The following is a 22,883-nucleotide window of genomic DNA, read 5'->3' on the forward strand; positions in this document are numbered from 1 at the left end:
GCCTCTAGGGAAGGAAGGAGGGCTTGTCGGTGGCCCCTCCTGGAGATAGCAGTCTATCGATTTAGCAGGTCTTCATTTCTGTGCCTGGAGGCGGGCAAGGAGAGGTCGGTCTCAGGCCTGTTTCTTCCAGTGTGGGTGTTAAGGGCACCTTGCAGCAGCCAGCCAGGAGACCTGGAAACTAGGCTTCACAGCTTATATGCTACCCTAGTCAGCATCCACCAGAATGGAACAGCTTCCCTCGGACCCCAAAGCTATCGTATCGGGAAAAAAAGTAACTTATTTTCTCCCAGACCCAATTAGATCGGCTCAACTCCACCATCTTATTAAGGAAAACAAGTTAAAATCTTTCGGCTGGAAACTGCCACTCTCTAAAGTGGCTTTTAAACCATGATCTGAAGAATGAGTTTACTGAGGGGGCCGACTGGGTCCGGGCCACCGGGAACAGCGCGTGCGAAGGCGTGGAGGTCAGACACGTGCTGGACAAACGGCGCAGGGGCCAGGTTCCCGCAGGGAGGCTCGGGCCGCGGGTACAGGTCAGCTCCCAGGACCTCAACGGCTTCCTTCCACGGAGTCCACGAGGCATCTCGTTCCAAAGCTTCACCCCGCCAGTGCAAAGGAAAGGAGGGCCTTTTGCGAATTCGCCACTCACATTTGGTAGTGGGAAATCGATCCAAAGGTCCTCTTTTTTTCATTCAAATGTTCCGCTCGTGCATCTGTAAACTATCTGTTTATGCAAAGTGAGCGCCGAAGCCAGACTGCGCAAGCGCATCGCTCCCCACGCCATCCCAGCCCAGACCAGCACACGCCGCCAGTCCCGGCTCGAGGCGTGTGCGCCTGCGCGACTCCAGAGGGGCGGAGCCCCCGCGCGCGTTTCGGTTGCCAGGTTACCGCTGCGAGACAATAACGCCGGGTTGCAGCTTCTGGGCTGTTGCTAAGAAGGGCGGTTGGCCCTCAAATTCAGAGGAGCCTGCGGAGGAGCGGTAAGAGCCCTTCTCCGCCGCCCGCGCCTCGGGAAGCCGGCCCCTTGGCCCGCCTCCAAACTCGAGAACCCCCGACCCCGCACCACGCCAAACCGAGGGAGACACGGACGGCCTGGTCTGGCCCCATTTAACCCCGGGACCCCGACCTGGTTCCGGATCCGGGACCCCCCACCCCCACAGACCCCCGGCCCCGGCAAGGCTCTAAACTCGGGACCTGGGACCCCGGCCCCGGAGCCCCTTGGCAGGCTCGTCTCCCGCGCGCCCCAGGCTGACCGATTCGTCCCTCCTCTCCCCCTTCCCCTGCGCAGCACACCTTGGTTCTTCCAGCTTGGTTCTGGTCTGCGGAGAGCGATGCCGCTTCCGGACACCATGTTCTGCGCGCAGCAGATCCACATCCCCCCCGAACTGCCGGACATACTGAAGCAGTTCACCAAGGCTGCGATTCGCACCCAGCCCGCCGACGTGCTCCAGTGGTCCGCGGGGTAAGCTCCCCTTAGGCCAGCACCTGCAAGAGCCGGCCCGTCGCCATGTCCAGTCGTGCCTAGTAAACCCTCCTACCTGGACCAGTGGTCCAACTCTCAGGATACAGACCGAGTACCGACAGAACTTAGCATCGGTGGCATCTACACCTAAGTATCTGTATAGGAAACATCATGCATTATTGACCATGAGACCAGAAATTACTGCACAGTGCCCATTTATCTATGAAGTAGTGATACCTCCATTCTTGGAGAGTGGTATTTATGCAGGTAGACTGAAATTTATAAAGCAGGAACACGGGATAAAAAGTTTTTGCATTGTGTTATAAAAGTCAAACTATCACAGTCCCTTTATTTTACTTGTGAAATGATTTTACAAAGAGAAATCTTACGTTCTTTGTCATCAGAGAATCCTCCAGGATTAGGTACTTGTTGAGTTTGTTGGAACCAGAAGGACTGGCTCCAGTTAGAGTAAACATCCCAAGAATGCAATAAAGTTAAACTCTGTCCATCCTAGTTCACAGCACAAGAGACTTGACAGTTTCTTGCAGCAAACATTCTAACCGTTTCCAAGAACAGATTATCAATACTTTTAAAGTCACAAGTCAACAGACCTTGTGTGTGTGTGTGTGTCTGTGTGTGTGCACTCAGCCCTGCTCAGTTGTGTCTGACTCTTTGCAACTCTCTGGACTGTAGCCCACCAGGTTCCCCTGTCTGTGGAATTTTCCAGGAAGAATACTGAGGTGGGTTGCTGTTTCTTCTCCAGGAAGAGATCTCTACCCAGAGATCTAACCCAAGTCTGTTGCGTCCCCTGCATTGGTAGACGGATTCTTTGCCCCAGCAGACTTTAGAATCATTAAAATAAATCCTGGTGCTTTTACAGAAAGCTCTTTGTCCTTTTGTAGTAAACAAATTCAGACTCAGAAACTCAAATCTGTGGTCACCTGAATCAGTAGAAATTTAACTTTTTTTTTTTTTTTAGTAATGAGAGTGTCAAATTTTGCTGAACTTCTCTGTAAATTGTATGACCAAAGTGAATTATTACTAGGATGGCCGTAATAGATAACCCCCAAATGTGATGCCTTAAAACAACAAACGTCTCTGTTCTCACAGTTCTGGAAGCCGAAAGTCCAAAATCAGTTTCACCAGGCTATACTCAGGATATTGCCGGGGATTTTCTCTCAGCTGGTAAAGAATCCACCTGCACTGCGGGAGACCTGGGTTCAATCCCTGGGTTGTTGGAAAGATCTCCTGGAGAAGGGAAAGGTTACCCACTCCAGTATTCTGGCCTGGAGAATTCCATGGACTGTATAGTCCATGGGGTCACAAAGAGTTGGACATGACTGAGCGACTTTCACTTGCTCTCTCTGGAGACTCCAGGGAGAATCCAACCCCTCCCCTTGCCTTTTCTAGCTTCTGGAGCTGCATTCCTTGTGTTGTTGGGCTCGTGGGCCCTTTCTTCATCGCCAGCACTGTGGCATGCTCACATGTACCTCTGTCTCCCTCCTCTAGGGACACTTGTGATTGCATTTAGGAAACATCCAGATAGTCCTGGATGGTGTTCCCAGCTCAAAATCCTCTCTCAAATACATGTATTTGCTCAAAATACATGCAAAACTCCCTGTTGCCATGTAACATAAGATCCACAGCTTCTGGGATCAGGGCCAGGGTTTCTTTGGGGCTCTCACTGCACCTACCAGCCGAAGCTGTGGTTAACCAGCACTTTACCTCTGACAAATGCTTCTGAAAGAGTCTCTCAAGGTTCTTACCCCAAATTGTGGTCTCCGGGTTTTTTTTTTCTTTAATAATTCATTTTATTTATCTATTCCTTTCTTTTTTAGTTATGCTGAGTCTGTGTTGCTGTACGCTGGCTTTCTCTGGTTGTGGAGAGCTGAGGTTACTCTCTAGTTGCTGTGCTCAGGCTTCTCACTGGGGTGGTTTCTCTTGTTGCAGAGCACAGGCTCTAGGGCGCACAGGCTTCAGCAGCTGCAGCATTTGGGCTCAGTAGTTGCAACTCCCGGGGCTCCCGGGCTGTAGAATATGGGCTCAGTAGTTGTGGTGCATGGGCTTAGTTGCTCTGTGGCATGTGGGATCTTCCTGGACCTGGGACTGAACCCGTGTCTCCTGCATCGGCAGGCAGATTCCCATCCATTGGGCCACCAGGGAAGTCTGTGGCCTCTGGTGTTAACCATTATTCAAGCCTAAATGAAAGATACAGCTGTTTCAAAAGAGTTTATTTGTACTTTACCAAACCTTCCAAGATTTAATCTTTTTTTTTTTTCTTGGAACGTTATATTTGGTAACACTTTAGAGGCAACTATTTTCAGCTTCACTTTAATTGAAAAGGCTTAGTCAAAAACCTTCTGAATGTTCCATGCTGCTAATTTCATTTTTAAGAACAATTTTGGACTTGAGGAGAAAAAGGAGGCATTGTTCACGTGTCTCTGCTCGCTCAGAACAGAATCCGTTAGGCAGAAATGTTGTTCAGGAGAATGTGAAGTGGTCTTTGAAAGATTTTGTAGCGATTGGGGTAAGACAAGGCAGGAGAGGAAATAGCCTATGACACAAGGACCACGATAGGAAGGAAAAACAATGAGAAACCAAGCAGGGAGCCAGGATGCGTGTGGAAGTGACTTTGCTGGGAAGGCTCTAGCAGGCACTCACGGGAGGGTTCTTGTCAGATGAGGCTGTCAGGAGGCAAATGTGGGCCATCCTGGCTCCCAGCCTGTGACTCTGCAGCCCATTGGCTGTACCTTATTACGTCATTGAGCCCTAAAGGCTTTTGCTCACATGGTCCTTCTGTGCATGTGACATAAATTGGCCTGGACACTCAAACAGGCTTCCTCCACCCTGGCTCTGATGATGCTTTGACTATATAGACCTTTGTCTGCAAAGTGATGCTTTTTAGTACACTTGTCTATGTTGGTCATAGCTTTTCTTCCAAGGAGCAAGCGTCTTTTAATTTCTTGCCTGCAGTCACCAGCAGCTCCTTAGGGGAGTGTGAGGGTATCCTGTGCATAAGGGTCCTTAGCAGCCTGTTGACCTACACCCACCAGGTGCCAGCAGCACCTGGTTGTGGAAACCAACGGTGCTTCCAGGCATTGCCCATGCCTTCTTGGGGAGGGGGAACTGCTCTAGAGGCTGCCCTGAGCCTGGGGGCTGCTTTGATGGCTGATGAGGAATAGTCTGGGTTGTTGTTTAGTCGCTCAGTCATGTCCAACATTTTGCGACCCCATGGACTGCAGCACACCAGGCTTCCCTGTCCTTCACTGTCTCCCGGAGTTTACTCAAACTCATGTCCATTGGAGAAGGAAATGGCAACCCACTCCAGTGTTCTTGCCTGGAGAATCCCAGGGATGGGGGAGCCTGGTGGGCTGCCTTCTATGGGGTCACACAGAGTCAGACACGACTGAAGCGACTTAGCAGCAGCAGTAGCAGCATGTCCATTGAGTCGGTGATGCCCTCCAACCATCTCATCCTCTGTCGTCCCCTTCTCCTCCTGCCCTCAATCTTTCCCAGCATCAGGGTCTTTTCCAAAGAGTCGGCTGTTCGCATCAGGTGACCAAAATACTGGAGTTTCAGCTTCAGCATCAGTCCTTCCAATGAATATTCAGGACTGATTTCCTTTAGGATTGACTCCTTTGATCTCCTTGCAGTCCAAGGGACTCTCAAGAGTCTTCTCCAACACCACAGTTTGAAAGCATCAGTTCTTCGGCACTCAGCCTTCTTAATGGTCCAACTCTCACATCCATACATGACTACTGGAAAAACCATAGCTTTGACTAGACGGATCTTTGTTGGCAAAGTAATGTCTCTGCTTTTTAATATGCTGTTTAGATTGGTCCGGAGAAGGCAATGGCAAGCCACTCCAGTACTATTGCCTAGAAAATCCCATGGATGGAGGAGCCTGGTAGGCTGCAGTCCGTGGGGTCGCTAAGGGTCGGACACGACTGAGCGACTTCACTTTCACTTTTCACTTTCCACTTTCACACATTGGAGAAGGAAATGGCAACCCACTCCAGTGTTCTTGCCTGGAGAATCCCAGGGACGGGGGAGCCTGGTGGGCCTCCGTCTGTGGGGTCACACAGAGTCGGACACGACTGAAGTGACTTAGCAGCAGCAGCAGGTTGGTCATAGCTTTTCTTCCAAGGAGCAAGTATCTTTTAATTTCTTGGCTTCCATCACCTTCCACAGTGATTTTGGAGCCCCCCAAAATGAAGTCTGTCACTGTTTCCATTGTTTCCCCATCTATTTACCATGAAGTGACGGGACCAGATGCCATTATCTTAGTGTATTGAATGTTGAGTTTTAAGCCAACTTTTTCACTCTCTTTTTTTTCTTTCATCAGAGGCTCTTTAGTTCTTCACTTTCTGCCATAAGGGTAATGTCATCTGCATCTCTGAGGTTATTGATATTTCTCCCTGCAGTCTTGATTCCAGCTTGTGCTTCATCTAGCCCGGCATTTTTCATGATGTACTCTGTACATAAGTTGTCAGGAGGCAAAGCAAGGCCAAATAAGCAGGGTGACAATAGGTGAAAACCCCAGTTAGGATTAACATGCAAGTGAAGCTCCCTTTGCCCAGCCTGGCCCTTTAGGTCTTCAGATCCACATTTGTCTAACTCACGGCTGCCTGCCTTTTAACTTTCCCTCAAACTATCAAGTTAACAAAATATGACTGGATTTGTCCTAAAAGCATGAAAACAAACTTGAATTTGAGGGGTGGAGAGAGAAAAGAGGGTGAGATGTAAAATTTAGTCTGGTGAATGTCTGTTCACCTTCACTTCGTTACATGTTCTGAGATGTTTCTAATCATTCACATATTTAAGAATTGTTACTGGAGTAGAGTTTATTTACAATGCTTTACTAGTTTTGAGTATATAACAAAGTGATTCAGTTGTACATATATCCATTTTTTTTAAAGGATTCTTTACACGTATGTATGTATGTGTGTGTATGAGTCGCTCAGTCGTGTCCAGTTCTTCATGACCCATGGACTATATAGCCTGCCAGGTTTCTCTGTCCATGAAATTTTCCAGGCAAGAATACTGTTGTGGGTAGCCATTCCCTTCTCCAGAGGATCTTCCCAATCCAGGGATCAAACCCAGGTCTCCTGCATTGCAGGCACATTCTTTATCATCTGAGCTGCCTGGGAAGCCCCCTTTATTCCTGTAGGTTATTAGAGAATATGAGTAGAGTTCTCTGTGCTATACAGTAGATCCTTGTTGGTTATATATATTTTTATATAGTAGTAGCTGTATGTTAATCTCCCAGCTTATCCCTTCTCTCCACATTTCCCCTTGGGTAACCATAGTTTTTCATATCTTTTATATTATTTCCTGTGACCCTGGATGGTTTAGTGTTTTAGTTGCCTGGATATGTCATTTCTTTGACGGTGTGAGAGTGATGCGGGCAGCAAATGTCGTTGTTTCAGTAGCCGGTCTCCACTGACACACGCCCCAGCGGGGAGAGTTTCGCAGAGACCCCACGTGGCACCCCTCTCTCTCCCTCCAGAAACCAGATGTGCACCCCCTCCTGAGTTGTTGCCCCAAATTCTCTCCATGCCCTGCTTGTTCCCAGTATTAACAGCCATAACCGTGTCCCAGAAACGAATAATTAAGGGAAAAAAAAGAAATACCAAGCAGGAAAAGTGAAGGGTACGGAATGTTGGCACCTGACCCAGCCAAACAGTGTTGGCCAAACAGGTGACTCCTGTGCTCCAGGGGGTCTCAGACCTGAATAGGTAGAGATGCTTGAAATCCTTCCCCTCAAAAAGCGGCAGGGCCAAGCCCACAGCTGTCCAAGTGGCATGACCTTGCACATGACCTTGCACTCGGATTCATGTGGGGCTCTGACCTCCGCCTCCTCTGGCAGCGTCTCTGGAACTGGATGGGTGTTTGCTTGATAAAAGTAGCACGTGTTACTGGAGCCCCCAGGTGTGCCAGACGAGGGGGCCCCCGAGTCTGGAGCTGCCATTGTCCCCGTTGTGCAGACAGGGAAACTGAGGCATAGGGGAAGGTGAAGTCCGAGAGCTGAGCCGAGTGGAGGAGCCAGGAGGGGCGCCTAGGCCAGGGGCCCCAGCCCCGTCCTCCCTCGTCACTGTCTCCCTCTGGGGTCGCTGATGAGAGTGCCTGGATTTGGGGGTTGCTTGTATGTTGGCGAATCTGCCTGCCAATGCAGGAAACGTGAGTTCAATCCCTAGGTCGGGAAGATCCGCTGGAGGAGGAAGTGGTGACCCACTCCAGTACTCTTGCCTGGAGAATCGCATGGACAGAGGAGCCTGGTGAGCTTCAGTCCATGGGGTCGCAAAGAGTCGGACACGACTGAGCGATTGAACAACAGCAGCATGTGTCGATGAAGCTTCAGAGATGTCTGTTGTTGTTTCAGGTATTTTTCAGCTTTGTCAAGAGGAGATCCTCTGCCCGTGAAGGACAGAATTGAAATACCTGTGGCCACTCAGAAAACGGACACAGGCCTGACTCAAGGACTCCTTAAAGTTTTGCACAAGCAGGTATCAGAGTCTGTCATCAGTTAGCTGAGCTTGAGATAAAGCTGCAGGACCTCCACAGTCATCCACCCACAGCCCTGTGTCCCCTGCAGGGAACCTTTGAGGTTTACTCAAGGAGGGAATCTTGAATTCAGTGACTTTCCTCTGGTTTAAAGAACCCAAGATTGCTATTCATGATTATATAGACATACACTTTTTTTTAAGTACTTGCATTAAGATGCAAGAGGCTGCTGGACTGAAATGAAAGGTTTGAAAGTGTGGAATTTCAGACATGGGGGTTGCAAGATCCTTCTTGAAATATGTGTTCATAAAAACTATGCTAAATATAATAATCCGCCACCTTCTTCATCTGAAGGGGTATCTGGTTTCCAGCCCTCCTGAAAGCCTTCGAGACCCACCAGCTCACTTGGAGAGTTCATAGAAAGTGTGTTTTATCGGAATGATCGGGCCATATTGCCAAAACTGAGATCGGGGTAGAGCCCTGAGTTTTAAAGTGGCTTGTCCCCATTATCCATCTTGAAGTTCTGTGTTCCTGACCAGGGTACAGTGACTTCTACACACGGGATTCTCCCATGGCTCTCTTGCTTAAGGGAAGACGAATAACCAATGAAAGGGAGGGGTAGTTTGGGAAAAGACACGAGAAATTTGCTCAAACGTCTTCCACGCAGAGTCCTGCTACAGATCACAGAAGTCATCCGTTTTCAACAAGTTGTCTTAAAATAGTAGAAGGAATACTTTTATTTTCAGTGTTAAAGTTTTTCCCGTTTAACTGTTAGCGTGTTGCGGGGTTGGATTTCATTTGGTTTGTTGAAGTTTATTTGTGCTGTGAAGTGTTGCAGACAGACAGCAGAGAGTCGGGCACCCCATGTCTGTGTGCTCATTTCATTAAGTCATAACATTATGCCATGTTTGCTTCACAGTCCTTTTTTCTCTCAAGGAGTAACTTGTTGCCCATCTCTAGTTCCCAGTTTCCCCCGCTTGCCTGCTCATGCACCCCAGCTCCCATGACACACACGTGCACACACACAACCGCACCCCTTTCTTCTCCCCTATCGGTGGGCTAACGGTGCAGTGAATTCAGAGTTCATCTTTGAACGGGGATGGGTACTCTGCTTAAGTCTTCACAAGCATTATGTTATTTCTTGGATCCTCAGCTTAACATCGATTATGCCATGCTGTGTTTTCCACATAGTGTAGCCACAAGGAATATGTGGACTTAGCAGATCTTGAGCAGAAATGGAAAAATTTGTGCCTGCCTGTAGAAAAATTCAGAGCTCTCCTGCAGCTGGATCCTTGCGAAGACAAAATCGAGTGGATAAAATTTTTAGCGCTTGGATGCAGCATGCTTGGTGGGGTACGTACCTATGAATAGCCTATTACTAATTCTGAGTGATCACAGGCCTGTTGACTAAATAATTTAGGTGTTTCAGTAACTGTAAGAACACGCTCATCAGTTTAGTAACTCTTATGACTTTAGTCATTTTGTCTTAGGCAGTTTTTTTTTTTTCAGATGTTTATTATATTTTAGGCTTGTAGTTACTTTAACTTACAGAAGTTAAATACTTATGAGTGCCTCAACATAAAAGATGTTAACAGTAGATAAAACATGTAGATACCGTGAAAATGTGTTTAGTGTTTAGAAGAGAGTGCCTCGATGACTTTTATTAAATTACACGTCATTTGACAAATTGATAGGTTTCCCTCCTGTGCAGAAAGGAATAAAATTATCTTCTGTTTTAGTTAAAATCGACTATTAGTAACTTACAGCAGGTACCTTGCTGATGTTAAGAAGCATACCCCACACGGGCTTAGGACGGAAGGCGCAGACATCCCTCCAGTGTGTGAGCTGAGAAGGGCGGTGGCTGAGGTGGGGAGGCGCTGGAAATCCAGAGCCTGTCTTCAGCTCTAGAATTGGAGTCGCCGCGTGAGACCCAGGGGTCAAGTCCACTTTCAGTGTGTGAAGAAAAGGACCGAGAAAAGAGCCAGCTCCCTTCACCACCGAAACCAGGCGTGCTACCTCTGGACCCCAGAGCACACACCTGGCTAATCCTTGGTCCTCACTTCTTGGGGCGCCCTCATCTCGGGTCCCCGCGTGAGCCTCCTTGATTCCGTTTTAACTCTTTAGAATCATTTGTTTGACACTACCTCACAGGACCGCTGACAGCTAACCGCCTGCAGCTAACCTCCCTCCCATCCTAGCCCCGCACCGGCCCCCGCGTCAAGCATCGGCTTCCCCGAGCTCCTGCTTCCCGTCGAGCGCATATGGACCCCCAAGAAATACTCGATTTAATTTTAGCTGGTTTTAACTTTAGGTTGTCACTAATCTTCTGGAACTTTTCTTTGGTTCCAAATTCGATTTCTCTTGATTCATCTGCCTGGCTGCAGACACTGTGGTTCATTCACCCCCCTCCGCCGTGTAGTGTGTGCTCTTTGAATATCATGCACTTTACCACCTCTGTTCATGGCCCCAGTGAGAAACTCGGAAACCCCAGAAAAGTCGGGAGTCAGGCTGGCTGCTCCCTTTCGTGGTGTCCCTGCCCACAGGTGGCGTTTCCCGCCAGCCCCAGGCTGGACGACCCAGACCCAGTTGCCACCTGTCTCTGGGCTCCAAGACCACTGTGGAGAATCACAGCAGGGTGTCACCGAGAAGGACAAAGATGCATTGAGCTACTGGAGGAAATTGTATGTGGCTTTGTTCTTCCGGAGCTCTGGGAAAGGGAGATTTTAATAACAGAAAATGAATGCCTAATATTTGATTTGATGGTTTATTCCTCTAAACTTGGTTTATGAGGCTTAGATTTTTATAAAGATGGGAAATCAGAATATTTCATTTTTGGGGGGGATCCATCTTTGTTAAGTGCTCCCTTCCGAATCAGGAGAATCAGGCGCTAGATTTCAAACCAGACCAGCTCGTGTTTTGCAAGAGGAGGCCTCTTAGCTGTGTGTGGGGCGTGACGCTAGGTGGAGACATTTGTTAAGGATGGAGCTTCCCTTCCGGGCTGAAGCCTGGGCAAGGGATAGGGAAAGAGCACACTAGCTTCTCTTTTCTTCCCGTGATGAGTCACTCATCCTGTCAGCCCGTGGGGATCCAGCACCAGCCCCCGACTAAGCCGCCTGGGCCCCGAGTCTTTGCTGTGGGCCATCGACTCTCTCCTATTTCTCTGCGGGGAGCCGACCCTGAGGAAGGGGTTCAGGTGTGAAAGTCCCCTGCTCCTCTGCCAGGCAGAGTTCAGAGCCTGGGGTGCCTGCTCCATCTTGGCCTGCCCACCCACCCACAAAAAAAACCCAGGGCAGGGCTAGCTATGGGTCCACGGGGGCCGTGATGGGCCACGCCCAAGGGGACATGTGCTCTGTTCACCCACCACTGCCCGTGTCGGCGGGACAGCTTGGAGACGTCCCAAAAGCCCCGTGCTGTGACTTTCGGGAGACGGCTCTTCAGGCAGATTGGCACCTTAGCACTTGTCTTTATGCTTAGAAGAAGGAAACGTTCAGAAAGGAGCCAGTGAAGAACTGAAGTGGGATGAGAAGGAGGAATTTCTCGTGGATCACTGCAGTCCACTTTTCCACACGCAGGACTGCTGTGAAGCTGGAATCTGGTCACACTGCCTCACTGTGACACAGCAACTCCGGCTGCTCCACCCGCGGTGTCTCGTGACTTGTGAATTTTCAGGATCTCTTTGGAGTCTCTCTAGTTGGATGGGTTGAGTCCTCTGCAAAGACTGGAACCTTCTCTGAGATTTCTGAGCCATATGTCTCATTCCTTCCATGGATGTCTGTCGACTGCAACTTGGTGTGGGCTTTGCTCTGAGTGCCAGGGGATCTCGACACCCCAGGCCCCATGGGCGACATCTGGTATATCCTCCAAGCCCCAAGTGCTGCTCTGGTTCTCGAGTGGAAGCTTCAGATGTGACTGGGGGCAGAGCAAGAGCATCAGGGGGTTCTGCCCCAGGAACCTCAGCTGTGGGCAGAGGGCCTGTCTCCCAAGGTGCATGATCGCTGGGTGAGATGACCACAAGTCTGCGTTGTGACCTTCACCTTACATTTCTGCTGCCCCATTAATGTCCTAAGAGGTGGATCAACATTTTTCACCTTTTTTTTTTTAAGTATGGAGATCTTTTTTATAACACGAAAAAGTTGAAAGTGGACCATAAGGAAGCCTGAGCACTGAAGAATTGATGCTTTTGAACTGTGGTGTTGGAGAAGACTCTTAAGAGTCCCTTGGACAGCAAGGAGATCAAAGCAGTCCATCCTAAAGGAAATCAGTCCTGAATATTCATTGGAAGGACTGATGCTGAAGCTGAAACTCTAATACTTGGCCATCTGATGTGAAGAACTGACTCATTGGAAAAGACCCTGATGCTGGGAAAGATGGAAGGCAGGAGGAGAAGGGGATGACAGAGGATGAGATGGTTGGATGGCATCACCGATTTGATGGACATGAGTTTGAGTAGGCTCTGGGAGATGATGGACAGGGAGGCCTGGTGTGCTGCAGTCCACGGGATCGCAAAGAGTCGGACACGACTGAACAATGACAGCAAAACAGTGTTGGACAAGTCCAGCTTCCTAGCTGCCCCACACAGGACTGAGAAAGTCTGTATTGACAAATTACTTCCCCAACTCTGGTTCATCTCTGGAAAGCTTTTGAACTTCCTCATTCATGGGCGTGTCCCTCCGTGTGTACAGCTGCAAATATACGTGTGTCATTTGGACGTATTGCTTACAGATGGCCATTGTTTCCAGGGTTCTCACCAGGTGTGGTAATGTTCGGAGCCCTTGTTCTGTTTTCTCTTTACTCCGAGCAGCCCTCTGAGGAAAGCCCTGATCTCGGAACCCATGGGCTGGAGGGCTGAGTGGAGTGGCTCCAAGCGGCAGGGGAAGAGGTGGGGCGGAATTCGAACTCAGACCTCAGGCTGCAGAGCCGCCGCTCCTGGTGGACACGGGGGGGGGGGGGGGGAGGGACCCCTGTGATGACTCTGTAGCCCAGGCAGAGTGCCGCCTACAGGCTGGGACACACCCCAGAGAGTGACAACTCCTTGGCCTTCTCTTCAATACCACTTTATACCCTTAAAGTCAAAAGAAGAAAGTGAAGTTGCTCAGTCTTGTCTAATTCTTTGTGACCCCATGGACTGTAGCCTGTCAGGCTCCTCCATCCATGGAATTCTCCTGGCGAGAGTACTGGAGAATTTCCTTCTCCAGGGGATCTTCCTGACCCAGGGATTGAACCCGGGTCTCCCACGTTTCAGGCTTTACTGTCTGAGCCACCAGGGAAGCCCTGCCCTAAGGTGATCTGCTCCCTAAAACACTGTGTGCCAGCCTGCCGACAGCACTTACCCTGGAGGCCTCAGACCCCCATCCTGCCCAGCTGCGGGCCGCCCATGGGCTCTGGTGTTTGAGCACCGTGGGGCCCTGGGTGCTGGAGGTGGCATCTGATCCCCTCCAGGCTGCGCGCTCCCCTGGTTCAGGTTCCCAGCGGGGCCTTGCGAGCCCATCTGGAGATGCTCACCTGTGGGCCTCAGGCCCCAGGCTTATGTACGAACTGCCTTCCAGCGAGGAGACAGCTGCCCCTACCCACCGCACCCCAGCTGAGCATCCGCTCTGTGGGGCCGGGGGCAATGGGGTCAGCGGATGCTGGGCGTGCTGGCCCCTCCGTCCCTCCAGCCCGAGGCACTGGCTTCACTCGCATACGAGAACGTGGCACCGGCCACAAGCCCCAGGCCCGGGCTGTAAATGAGGAAGCTTGTGAGGAAAGGAAGTGAAATGGCTGGGGGGTCGCTTCTTTAAAATGAGATCTGGGGGTCAGTGCCGCTGCCTGACATTGAGTCAGGTGTCCCCCCCCCCCCGGAGCTCTGGCTGCAGGGCGGGAGCGAGTGCCCCCCACCATGTCCTGACTGTTCAAAGGGTCAGGCAGGGTGTGGTCCACGTTGTTCATTCCCTGCAGCTGAAAGGGACCCAGCGGGGGCGATAAGGTGGCTCGCAGTGTCGTCAGGACAGCAGCTGAAACGCGGAGACTGGAGGGACCCACAGGACCTGCACTGCACGCGCCCAGGAGGTCGGGTCTCTCCTGTGTCCCCACTAGCATCTGAGATGAGGCTTCGGCGCGCATGGGCTTCCCTGGTGGCTCAGATGGTAAAGAATCCACCTGCCAACTCAGAACATGTTAGAGACTCAGGTTTGATCCCTGGGTCAGGAAGATCCTCTGGAGGAGGGAACTGGCAACTCACTCCAATAGTCTTGCCTGGAGAATCCCATGGACAGAGGAGCCTGGAGGGCTACGGTCCCCGGGGGTCACAAAAAGTCGGACACAACTGAGCAACTGACACTTTCAGGCGTGCACGCTGGGCTGGCAACACTGCAGCCGCTGCCTCCTGGACCAACTACCAGCCAGAGGATAAGGGGCAGCGGGTTAGCGGGGCCACTGCCCGGGAGAGGGGTCCTTGCAGCTGGCGAGCAGGTAGCCTTAGGGGAGAGAGCTGTTGTAGGGAACAGAGTTCCCAAGCCAAGCAAGTTGCCTAACGAGTCCTTCTGGACATAAAAACTGCTGCGAGTCTTTGCGTTGGAAACGTTAGCACTGGTAGTGTCATCGCGTCTTTGCGGGGGGGCGGGAAGTGATGCCAGCATGTTTGGGTGCATTTTTTCCCCCTAGAATACTTCTTCCTTAGAAGCGCTAGAGCAGCAGTCACGCAGAGTGCCTGGCTCCTCGCCAGCTCCCTCCACCCTTCAGCCCAGACGGAGGCCCCCAGCCCTGCCTCGACTGTCATCCGCTGTGCAGGCTGAAACAGCAGGATCTAACGGAGCAACGTGTCTTTGAGATGTTGCAAGCGGGGAACCTGTAAAATACACAACTGTCTGTTCACCGAGTCCTCCCTGGGGGCGGTCTTTCAGGGAGACGGTGCGTGTGGTGGTCCCTGGTTGAAACAAACAAACAGATACCACCATTTTTTCTAAGTAGAGCGTCACCTCCCCCCCAGAGTTGGGCTAACGTCAGGACTGAGTGGTTGTCCCCCCTGACCGCCCGCATCCTGTCTCAGCGGAGCCATGGGTCGGGGTGGGGGTGGACGGTGGTTTGCAGACGCCCTGAGTCCCAGCAGCTGGCGGGGGCGGGGGGCAGTGTGCACCCGTGGTCTAGGCGCACCCCTGGCAGGCGTGTGTCAACCACCACTGCCCTCCCCACCCCCCACCACCTGCTCCCCGAGCCAGCCCAGTGGTGGGATGTGCTGGTCAGGGCCGGGCTCGGGATGCCGACCGCGGGATTCCCATCCCAGCTGGCCCACCTGGGCGAGTGACCCGGCCTCTCTGGGCCCCCTGGACCCCATCTCACATGGTCACCGTGAGGAGTGAGTGAGATGCTCAGTTCTGCTCTCAGGGGGTTCCTGCTGTGTGACGATGCCCACTGTTAGCACTTTCTGGGCAGAAACCTCATTTTGAGGCCCCTGCCTTGCTCCTCCCGCTGAGGGAAACACCACTGATTTCTCTCTGATGTTTACTGTGAGAACCTGGTCCAGCCCCTGGCGCTTGAAGAAGCTGCTGTGTGGTAAGAGGACCTCAGGGAGGCCCTGTATCAGGGGACTGCAGCAGCCCATCAGAGCTCAGGGGGGCTCCGGCCCACCCCCTTGGGAGGCTGGCTGTGGGTCCCCCAGTAGTAGAACCTCTGGGTGAGAACCAGGCCCCGGCCGCCACCCGACTGGAGACTCAGAGGAGCTGGCTGGCTGGGCCCAGGCTCCTGACCGCAGAGGAGGCCGGGTGATTGTGTTTGAGGCCACACTCCCGCTCTCTGTGTGTTCCTGAGCCACGGGACTCGCTTCCACACGGCTGCTGCTCTGATCCATTTGGTCTACGTGTGACCTTCCCTTGACCTGACGCCTCGTCCCTGCCTTGGGTGACTGTCCTCCGCAGCCGACACCCCGGGTTTTCCTGGCTCTTCCTCGTGAGTGCACCCCATGTTTCATTCCCTCAGGAGTGGCCCTGGAGGACTTTGGTCTGTCCCAGAGTCTCGCCGTCTGCGCTCTGTAGGCCCCACCGTCGCTGTGGCAGCCCTCTGTGTCAGCTCCCTGAGGGCAGGATGAGGGCCACGAACGTGGCGAAGACACACCCACCGAGGCTGATTTCCTCAGTTCAGTTCAGTCGCTCAGTTGTGTCCGACTCTTTGCGACCCCATGAATCACAGCACGCCAGGCCTCCCTATCCATCACCAACTCCCGGAGTTCACACAAACTCACGTCCATCGAGTCGGTGATGCCATCCAGCCAGCTCATTCTCTGTCGTCCCCTTCTCCTCCTGCCCCCAATCCCTCCCAGCATCAGAGTCTTTTCTAGTGAGTCAACTCGTCGTATGAAGTGGTCAAAGTACTGGAATTTCAGCTTCAGCATCAGTCCTTCCAATGAACACCCAGGATTGATCTCCCTTAGAATGGACTGGTTGGATCTCCTTGCAGTCCAAGGGACTCTTGAGTATTTTCCAGCACCACAGTTCAAAAGCATCAATTATTCAGCGATCAGCCTTCTTCACAGTCCAACTCTCACATCCATACATGACCACTGGAAAAACCATAGCCTTAACTAGATGGACCTTGTTTGGCAAAGTAATGTCTCTGCTTTTTAATATACTATCTAGGTTGGTCATAACTTTCCTTCCAAGGAGTAAGCGTCTTTTAATTTCATGGCTGCAGTCAGCATCCACAGTGATTTTGGAGCCCAAAAAAATAGAGTCTGACACTGTTTCCACTGTTTTTCCATCTATTTCCCATGAAGTGATGGGACCAGATGCCATGATCTTCGTTTTCTGAATGTTGAGCTTCAAGCCAACCTTTTCACTCTTCTCTTTCACTTTCATCAAGAGGCTTTTGAGTTCCTCCTCACTTTCTGCCATAAGGGTGGTGTCATCTGCATATCTGAGGTTATTCGTATTTCTCCCAGCAATCTTGATTCCAGCTTGTGCTTCTTCCAGCCCAGCGTTCCTCATGATGTACTCTGCATATAAGTTAAATAAGCAGGGTGACAATATACAGCCTTGATGTACTCCTTTTCCTATTTGGAACCAGTCTGTTCCATGTCCAGTTCTGACTGTTGCTTCCTGACCTGCATACAGGTTTCTCAAGAGGCAGGTCAGGTGGTCTGGGATTCCCATCTCTTTCAGAATGTTCCACAGTTTATTGTGATCCACACAGTCAAAGGCTTTGGCATAGTCAATGAAGCAGAAATAGATGGTTTTCTGGAACTCTCTTGCTTTCTCCATGATCCAGCGGATGTTGGCAATTTGATCTCTGGTGTCTCTGCCTTTTCTAAAACCTGCTTGAACATCTGGGAGTTCACGGTTCACATATTGCTGAAGCCTGGCTTGGAGAATTTTGAGCATGACTTTACTAGCGTGTGAGATGAGTGCAATTGTGCAGTAGTTTCAGCATTCTTTGGCATTGCCTTTCTTTGGGATTGGAATGAAGACTGACCTTTTCCAGTGCTGTGGCCACTGCTGAGTTTTCCAAATTTGCTGGCATATTGAGTGCAGCACTTTCACAGCATCATCTTTCAAGATTTGAAATAGCTCAACTGGAATTCCATCACCTCCACTAGCTTTGTTTGTATTGATGCTTTCTAAGGCCCACTTGACTTCACATTCCAAGATGTCTGGCTCTAGGTCAGTGATCACATTATCATGATTATCTTGGTCGTGAAGATCTTTTTTGTATAGTTCTTCTGTGTATTCTTGCCACCTCTTCTTAATATCTTCTGCTTCTGTTAGGTCCATACTATTTCTGTCCTTTATCGAGCCCATCTTTGCATGAAATGTTCCCTTGGAATCTCTAATTTTCTTGAAGAGATCTCTTGTTTTTCCTATTCTGTTGTTTTCCTCTATTTCTTTGCATTGATTGCTGAGGAAGGCTTTCTTATCTCTCCTTGCTATTCTTTGGAACTCTGCATTCAGATGCTTATATCTTTCCTTTTCTCCTTTGCTTTTCACTTCTATTCTTTTCACAGCTATTTGTAAGGCCTCCTCAGACAGCCATTTCGCTTTTTTGCATTTCTTTTCCATGGGGATGGTCTTGGTCCCTGTCTCCTCCTACCAACTCACAAAACTGCTGGGGATTTAAGCCTTCAGTTCAGTTGCTAAGTCGTGTCCGACTCTTTGCGACCCCATGAACTGCAGCACACCAGGCTTTCCTGTCCATCACCAACTCCCAAAGTTTACTCAAACTCATGTTCATTGAGTCGGTGATGCCATCCAAGCATCTCATCCTCTGTCGTCCCCTTCTCCTCCCGCCTTCAATCTTTCCCAGCATCAGGGTCTTTTCCAAGGATTCAGCTCTTCTCATCAGGTGGCCAAAGTATTGGAGTTTCAGCTTTAGCATCAGTCCTTCCAGTGAACACCCAGGACTGATCTTTAGGATGGACTGGTTGGATCTCCTTGCAGTCCAAGCGACTCTCAAGAGTCTTCTCCAACACCACAGCTCAAAAGCATCAATTCTTTGGTGGTCAGCTTTCTTTATAGTCCAACTCTCACATCCATACATGACTACTGGAAAAACCATAGCCTTGACTAGATGGACCTTTGTTGGCAAAGTAATGTCTCTGCTTCTCTGTGGGAAGGCCCATGGAGGCAAAGGTTGGTCTTAGTAGTTGATTAAATTAGCACCAGGCTTAAATCTTTACCAGCTGAGCTATGGGCTTCCTTGATAGCTCAGTGCTAATTTAATTGAGTACTAAGACCAGCCTTTGCCTCCATGGGCCTTCACGGGTATTTGACATCAACCAGGGCTCCCACGGACCCTCATGCCCTCTTGACTGGCAGGGGTGGGGTGGGGGAGGGTCAGCATGCTCTAGAATGTTCTGGAAGCTTGTGCCACGTGGGGGCAGGGAGGAGTTCTGGCTTAAAGTCAAGGATGCCAGCAGACGGTGGTGGTGAGGGGGTGACTCACCCAGGTTTGCTGTTGCCCCCAGCCTGCTCGGGCCCCTGCCAGCCCCACCCCCCCACAGGTGGCCTAGTTGGGGACAGTTTGCTCGGTCCCGAGGTATTTTGTGGGGCTGGAGTTCTGCGGGTTCTGTGTTACCTTGTGTGTCCTCAACAAGATCGAGGCTTCCTCGTGTCTCTGTAAGGGTCATTGCCATTTAACGTGAGATAGCATCTGGGAATCAAACTCTTTTTCAGGGCAATTACATCCTGATCAACGCTTTTTCTTTCTTTCTTGTGGCGACTGTAAATTCCTGGTAGTTCTTAATTTAGACCGCGGAAAACATACTTGGGGGAGAACTTCTGTAGGCTGTAAGCAGGTGTCTGTCGGCGGCTGTCTTTGCCGTCCGTCTTAGCGCCTCGCAGCGGTAACCGTTTCCCCGCCTGTTCTCTGCCGTTTCCAGTCACTGAACACTGCGATGAAGCACCTGTGCGAGATCCTGACCGAGGACCCAGAGGGCGGGCCCGCGCGCATCCCTTTCGGGACCTTCTCCTACGTCTACCGCTACCTGTCGGGGCTCGACTCGGACATCCCTGCGTCGGACACCGAGTCCTACCTCTCCTCGCTGAAGGAGAACGCGTAAGTGCGAGCGCCGGGGCGCTCGGCTCTCCGACGATCTATCGGGCCTTTGCCGGGAGGGAAGGAGCACACGCTGAGCCCCCCAGCCTCGGGGTGTCAGGTGTGGCTCGGTGGTGTGAGGAGCTTCACATCCCGCCCGGGCCTTCTTAAGCACGGGATGTCCGATGGTTTAACCCCAGGGAGCGTTCAAAAGGAAGAGTTCGTTTCTCGACAATGCCACACGGAAATGGGTCCCCGCAGGTGGAGGGAGTCCAGACTCCCCGCGCGAGTGAGGAGCAGTGGGGAGCGACCCCGTGCACCCCGCCCCCACCCACCCTCCACCCGCCCGGTGCTGCCTGCAGGGGCTTGTGCCCCGCGAAGGAGGAGCCCAGGTGTCGGTCCCGCCCCCAGGTGTCGGCCCCGCCCCAGGTGTCGGCTCCGCCCCCAGGTGTCGGCCCCGCCCCAGGTGTCGGCTCCGCCCCCAGGTGTCGGCCCCGCCCCAGGTGTCGGCTCCGCCCCCAGGTGTCGGCCCCGCCCCAGGTGTCGGCTCCGCCCCCAGGTGTCGGCCCCGCCCCCAGGTGTCGGCCCCGCCCCCAGGTGTCGGCTCCGCGCCTCTGCGGGTCGGAAAGGTGCTGCTCGCGGACCTCTGGACAGCTGGGCCGCGCCCCAGGCCCCCAGGCGCCCTGCCCACAGTCCCCAGAGCCCCCACACCCGCCACCTGGAGCCACAGGACGGGTTTGCGGAGAGCCACGCGTGCCGTGCTGGGACGATGGCGGTGCGCGCGTGTGTGTTTGTGGTGGTGATAGATCACAGGACGGCAGGGCGATGGAGCCGCTGATGGTGACAGTGACCGTGTCAGTCCCGCTGCCCGGCCCCCGGGAACCTACACCCGGCAGCCCCATCCCCGCCTCCCAGGCTCTCGTCCCCTCCCCCCTGCTCCCCCAAGCCATCTGGGGTGCTCCGGAGCTGGCCCCTCCCCTCCGCCCCTAAGGGGACCCTGGCCCCGCCACGGCCCTCACCTGGAGCCCTCGAAACCCCTTCCTCCCCTCTGCCCTTCAGAATCGCACTCCCTCCCCGCCCCCGCCCCGTCCCCGCCTCCCCACGGGGAGGGGTGAACAGGGTCGCTCCTCACTCACAAAGGGAGTCAGGACCCCCCCACCTGCAGGGACCCATTTCTGTGTTTCATTGTTGAGAAACGAACTCTTCCTTTTGAACACGCCCTGGTTTTTAAACCGTTTGACACCCTGTGCTTAAGAAGGCCGGTGGCAGGATAGCTGGCCTCCCTCTGAAGTCTCCCTCCCCCCGCCAGCCACCAGCTGAGCCCCAGACACTTGTGGTCCCAGTTTTCTTCCCGCTTTATCCACCAACTTGAAAACCTCTCCCTCCAGCCCTCTGTCCCTCTCTCCCCCTGGGACACTGTTCCTGTCACCTCACCCAGTCTCATTTTCCAGTCCACTCCCATCGGGGCTTTCCGTCTCAGCCAGGCCCCAGGGGTTTTTCCTCGCCTGCTCCCACACTGACTGGACTCCTCCTGTGCCTCCCTCCCCGGGTCCGGCCCTCCATCCCAGGTGTCTGGGCTCCTCCAGGCTCGAGTTGCCCGTGGGTTCTGTCTGGCATTGGCCCCCAGCTCCAAACTCCGATGTCAAGTGCCTACTGCACCTCCCCTCGGGGATGTCTGGTGCACCCATCAGGCTTAAAATGTCCCAACAGAAATGCATGTTTGCCCAGCCTGAAAGTATGGGTAGAGGGCATTTAACTGCAGGCTGTGAGGTGGGAGTTTATAACCCAGTGTTTACAATTACAAAGACGGTAACAGGACTCCCCTGCTGCCTAAGCAGAGGTTGGGCTCCCGTGGTGGGAGGTCCCTGCACCCAGAAGGGCAGGTGTTCAGGGAGACGTCCACTCTCCATTGCCAGGTGGCTCCAATGGGAGGCTCTTCCTAAGGTGACATTCCCCTGGGCCAATAAGAGGTGGTTCCTTTTTATGGTAAAGTGTGTTTCAGAACCAGAGAAGGCAATGGCAACCCACTCCAGTACTCTTGCCTGGAAAATCCCATGGGCAGAGGAGCCTGGTAGGCTGCAGTCCATGGGGTTGCTAAGAGTCAGACACGACTGAGTGACTTCACTTTCACCTTTCACTTTTATGCATTGGAGAAGGAAATGGCAACCCACTCCAGTGTTCTTGCCTGGAGAATCCCAGGGAGCGGGGCCTTATGGGCTGCCGTCTATGGGGTCACAGAGTCAGACACGACTGAAGCGACTTAGCAGCAGCAACAGCATGTTTCAGAACCACTAACTTGTATTCCTATTACTTTTAAATATGAGCCCTCAAGGCAGTTCTTCTGTTCCCACTGACATGGAAAATGAACGTTGTTCCAGTTCAGTATTTTTACATCTAAGATGCTAGTATAAATTTATTAATGTTCACATCGTTTAAGAAATAAAACTATCTGTAGATAAGGGGAAAAGTCAAAAGACGTTGTCAGTGCCAAAGTTTCATAGACTTAAGACACTCCTTTGAGCTCTAAGAGTATCAACTTTTAGAATTCTAGAAAGATCCTCTTATTATACTCGTGACTAAATTTGAGTCGTCAATAAAGAAAAAATTTTAAACCTAGTTCTAATATTTTTCACCTAGAAATATATATGCATTTTTCAATGTAAGAAAATAGAGTGCTTTATTTTTAGAGGTAAGAATTACTGATTTGAGACCACAGTCAATTTTTAAGGTAAAGCTAAATTATGCTATATTGCATAGAAACAGTATGATGTGCGGTAAGAGATTACTAATGGGCATCTTTGTCTGTTTCCCATTTAGAGCTGCTAGAAAGAATGGTATGATAGGTCTTTCAGATTTCTTCGTTCTAAAGAGGAAAATTTAAAAAGCCTTGAAAAGAAAACTGAGAAGACAGGCCATTAATACAGAGAAGAAGACATTTTAATGTCAAAATAGTGCCTTTCAAAACCTTGACACCAAATACAACATGTCATTAACCACATACGTATGTAGTGTGAGTTTTTCTTGTATGGAATGTGACCAATGCATCATGGGGCCCTATTTAGTGATTAAAAGATGCTTCCTCCTTAGAAGGAAAGCTGTGACTGACCTACACAGCATATTCAAAAGTAGAGGCATCACTTTGTGACTGAGGTCCGTGTAGTCCGTGAAGCTATGGTTTTTCTAGTAGTCATGTACAGATGTGAGAGTCGGACCACGAAGAAGACTGAGCGCCCAAGAACTGATGCTTTTGAACTGTGGTGCTGGAGAAGACTCTTGAGAGTCCCTTGGACTGTATGGAGATCCAACTGGTCAATCCTAAAGGAAATTGACTCAGAATATTCACTGGAACGACTGATGCTGAAGCTGAAGCTCCGATGCTTTGGCCACCTGATGCCAAGAGACAACTCAAGAGAAGACC

The 22,883-nt window shown here is 51.5% G+C and overlaps 1 protein-coding gene across 1 annotated transcript; it reads left to right on the forward strand.

Moving 5' to 3' along the window:
- Positions 1–846: 846 nt before the first annotated feature.
- ROPN1L (rhophilin associated tail protein 1 like) lies at positions 847–22,457 on the forward strand. Its single transcript, XM_055422262.2, has 6 exons — positions 847–980; positions 1,289–1,462; positions 7,845–7,968; positions 9,158–9,319; positions 19,311–19,486; positions 22,283–22,457. Exons 2-6 carry the CDS (start codon positions 1,332–1,334, stop codon positions 22,344–22,346), a joined length of 657 nt encoding a protein of 218 aa, XP_055278237.2. The 5' UTR covers positions 847–980; positions 1,289–1,331; the 3' UTR covers positions 22,347–22,457.
- The last annotated feature ends 426 nt before the right edge of the window (positions 22,458–22,883 follow it).

Source organism: Moschus berezovskii, chromosome 18, assembly GCF_049115385.1.
Source record: "Moschus berezovskii isolate FMDL1 chromosome 18, NW_MosBer_1.0, whole genome shotgun sequence".
Classification (NCBI taxonomy): domain Eukaryota; kingdom Metazoa; phylum Chordata; class Mammalia; order Artiodactyla; family Moschidae; genus Moschus; species Moschus berezovskii.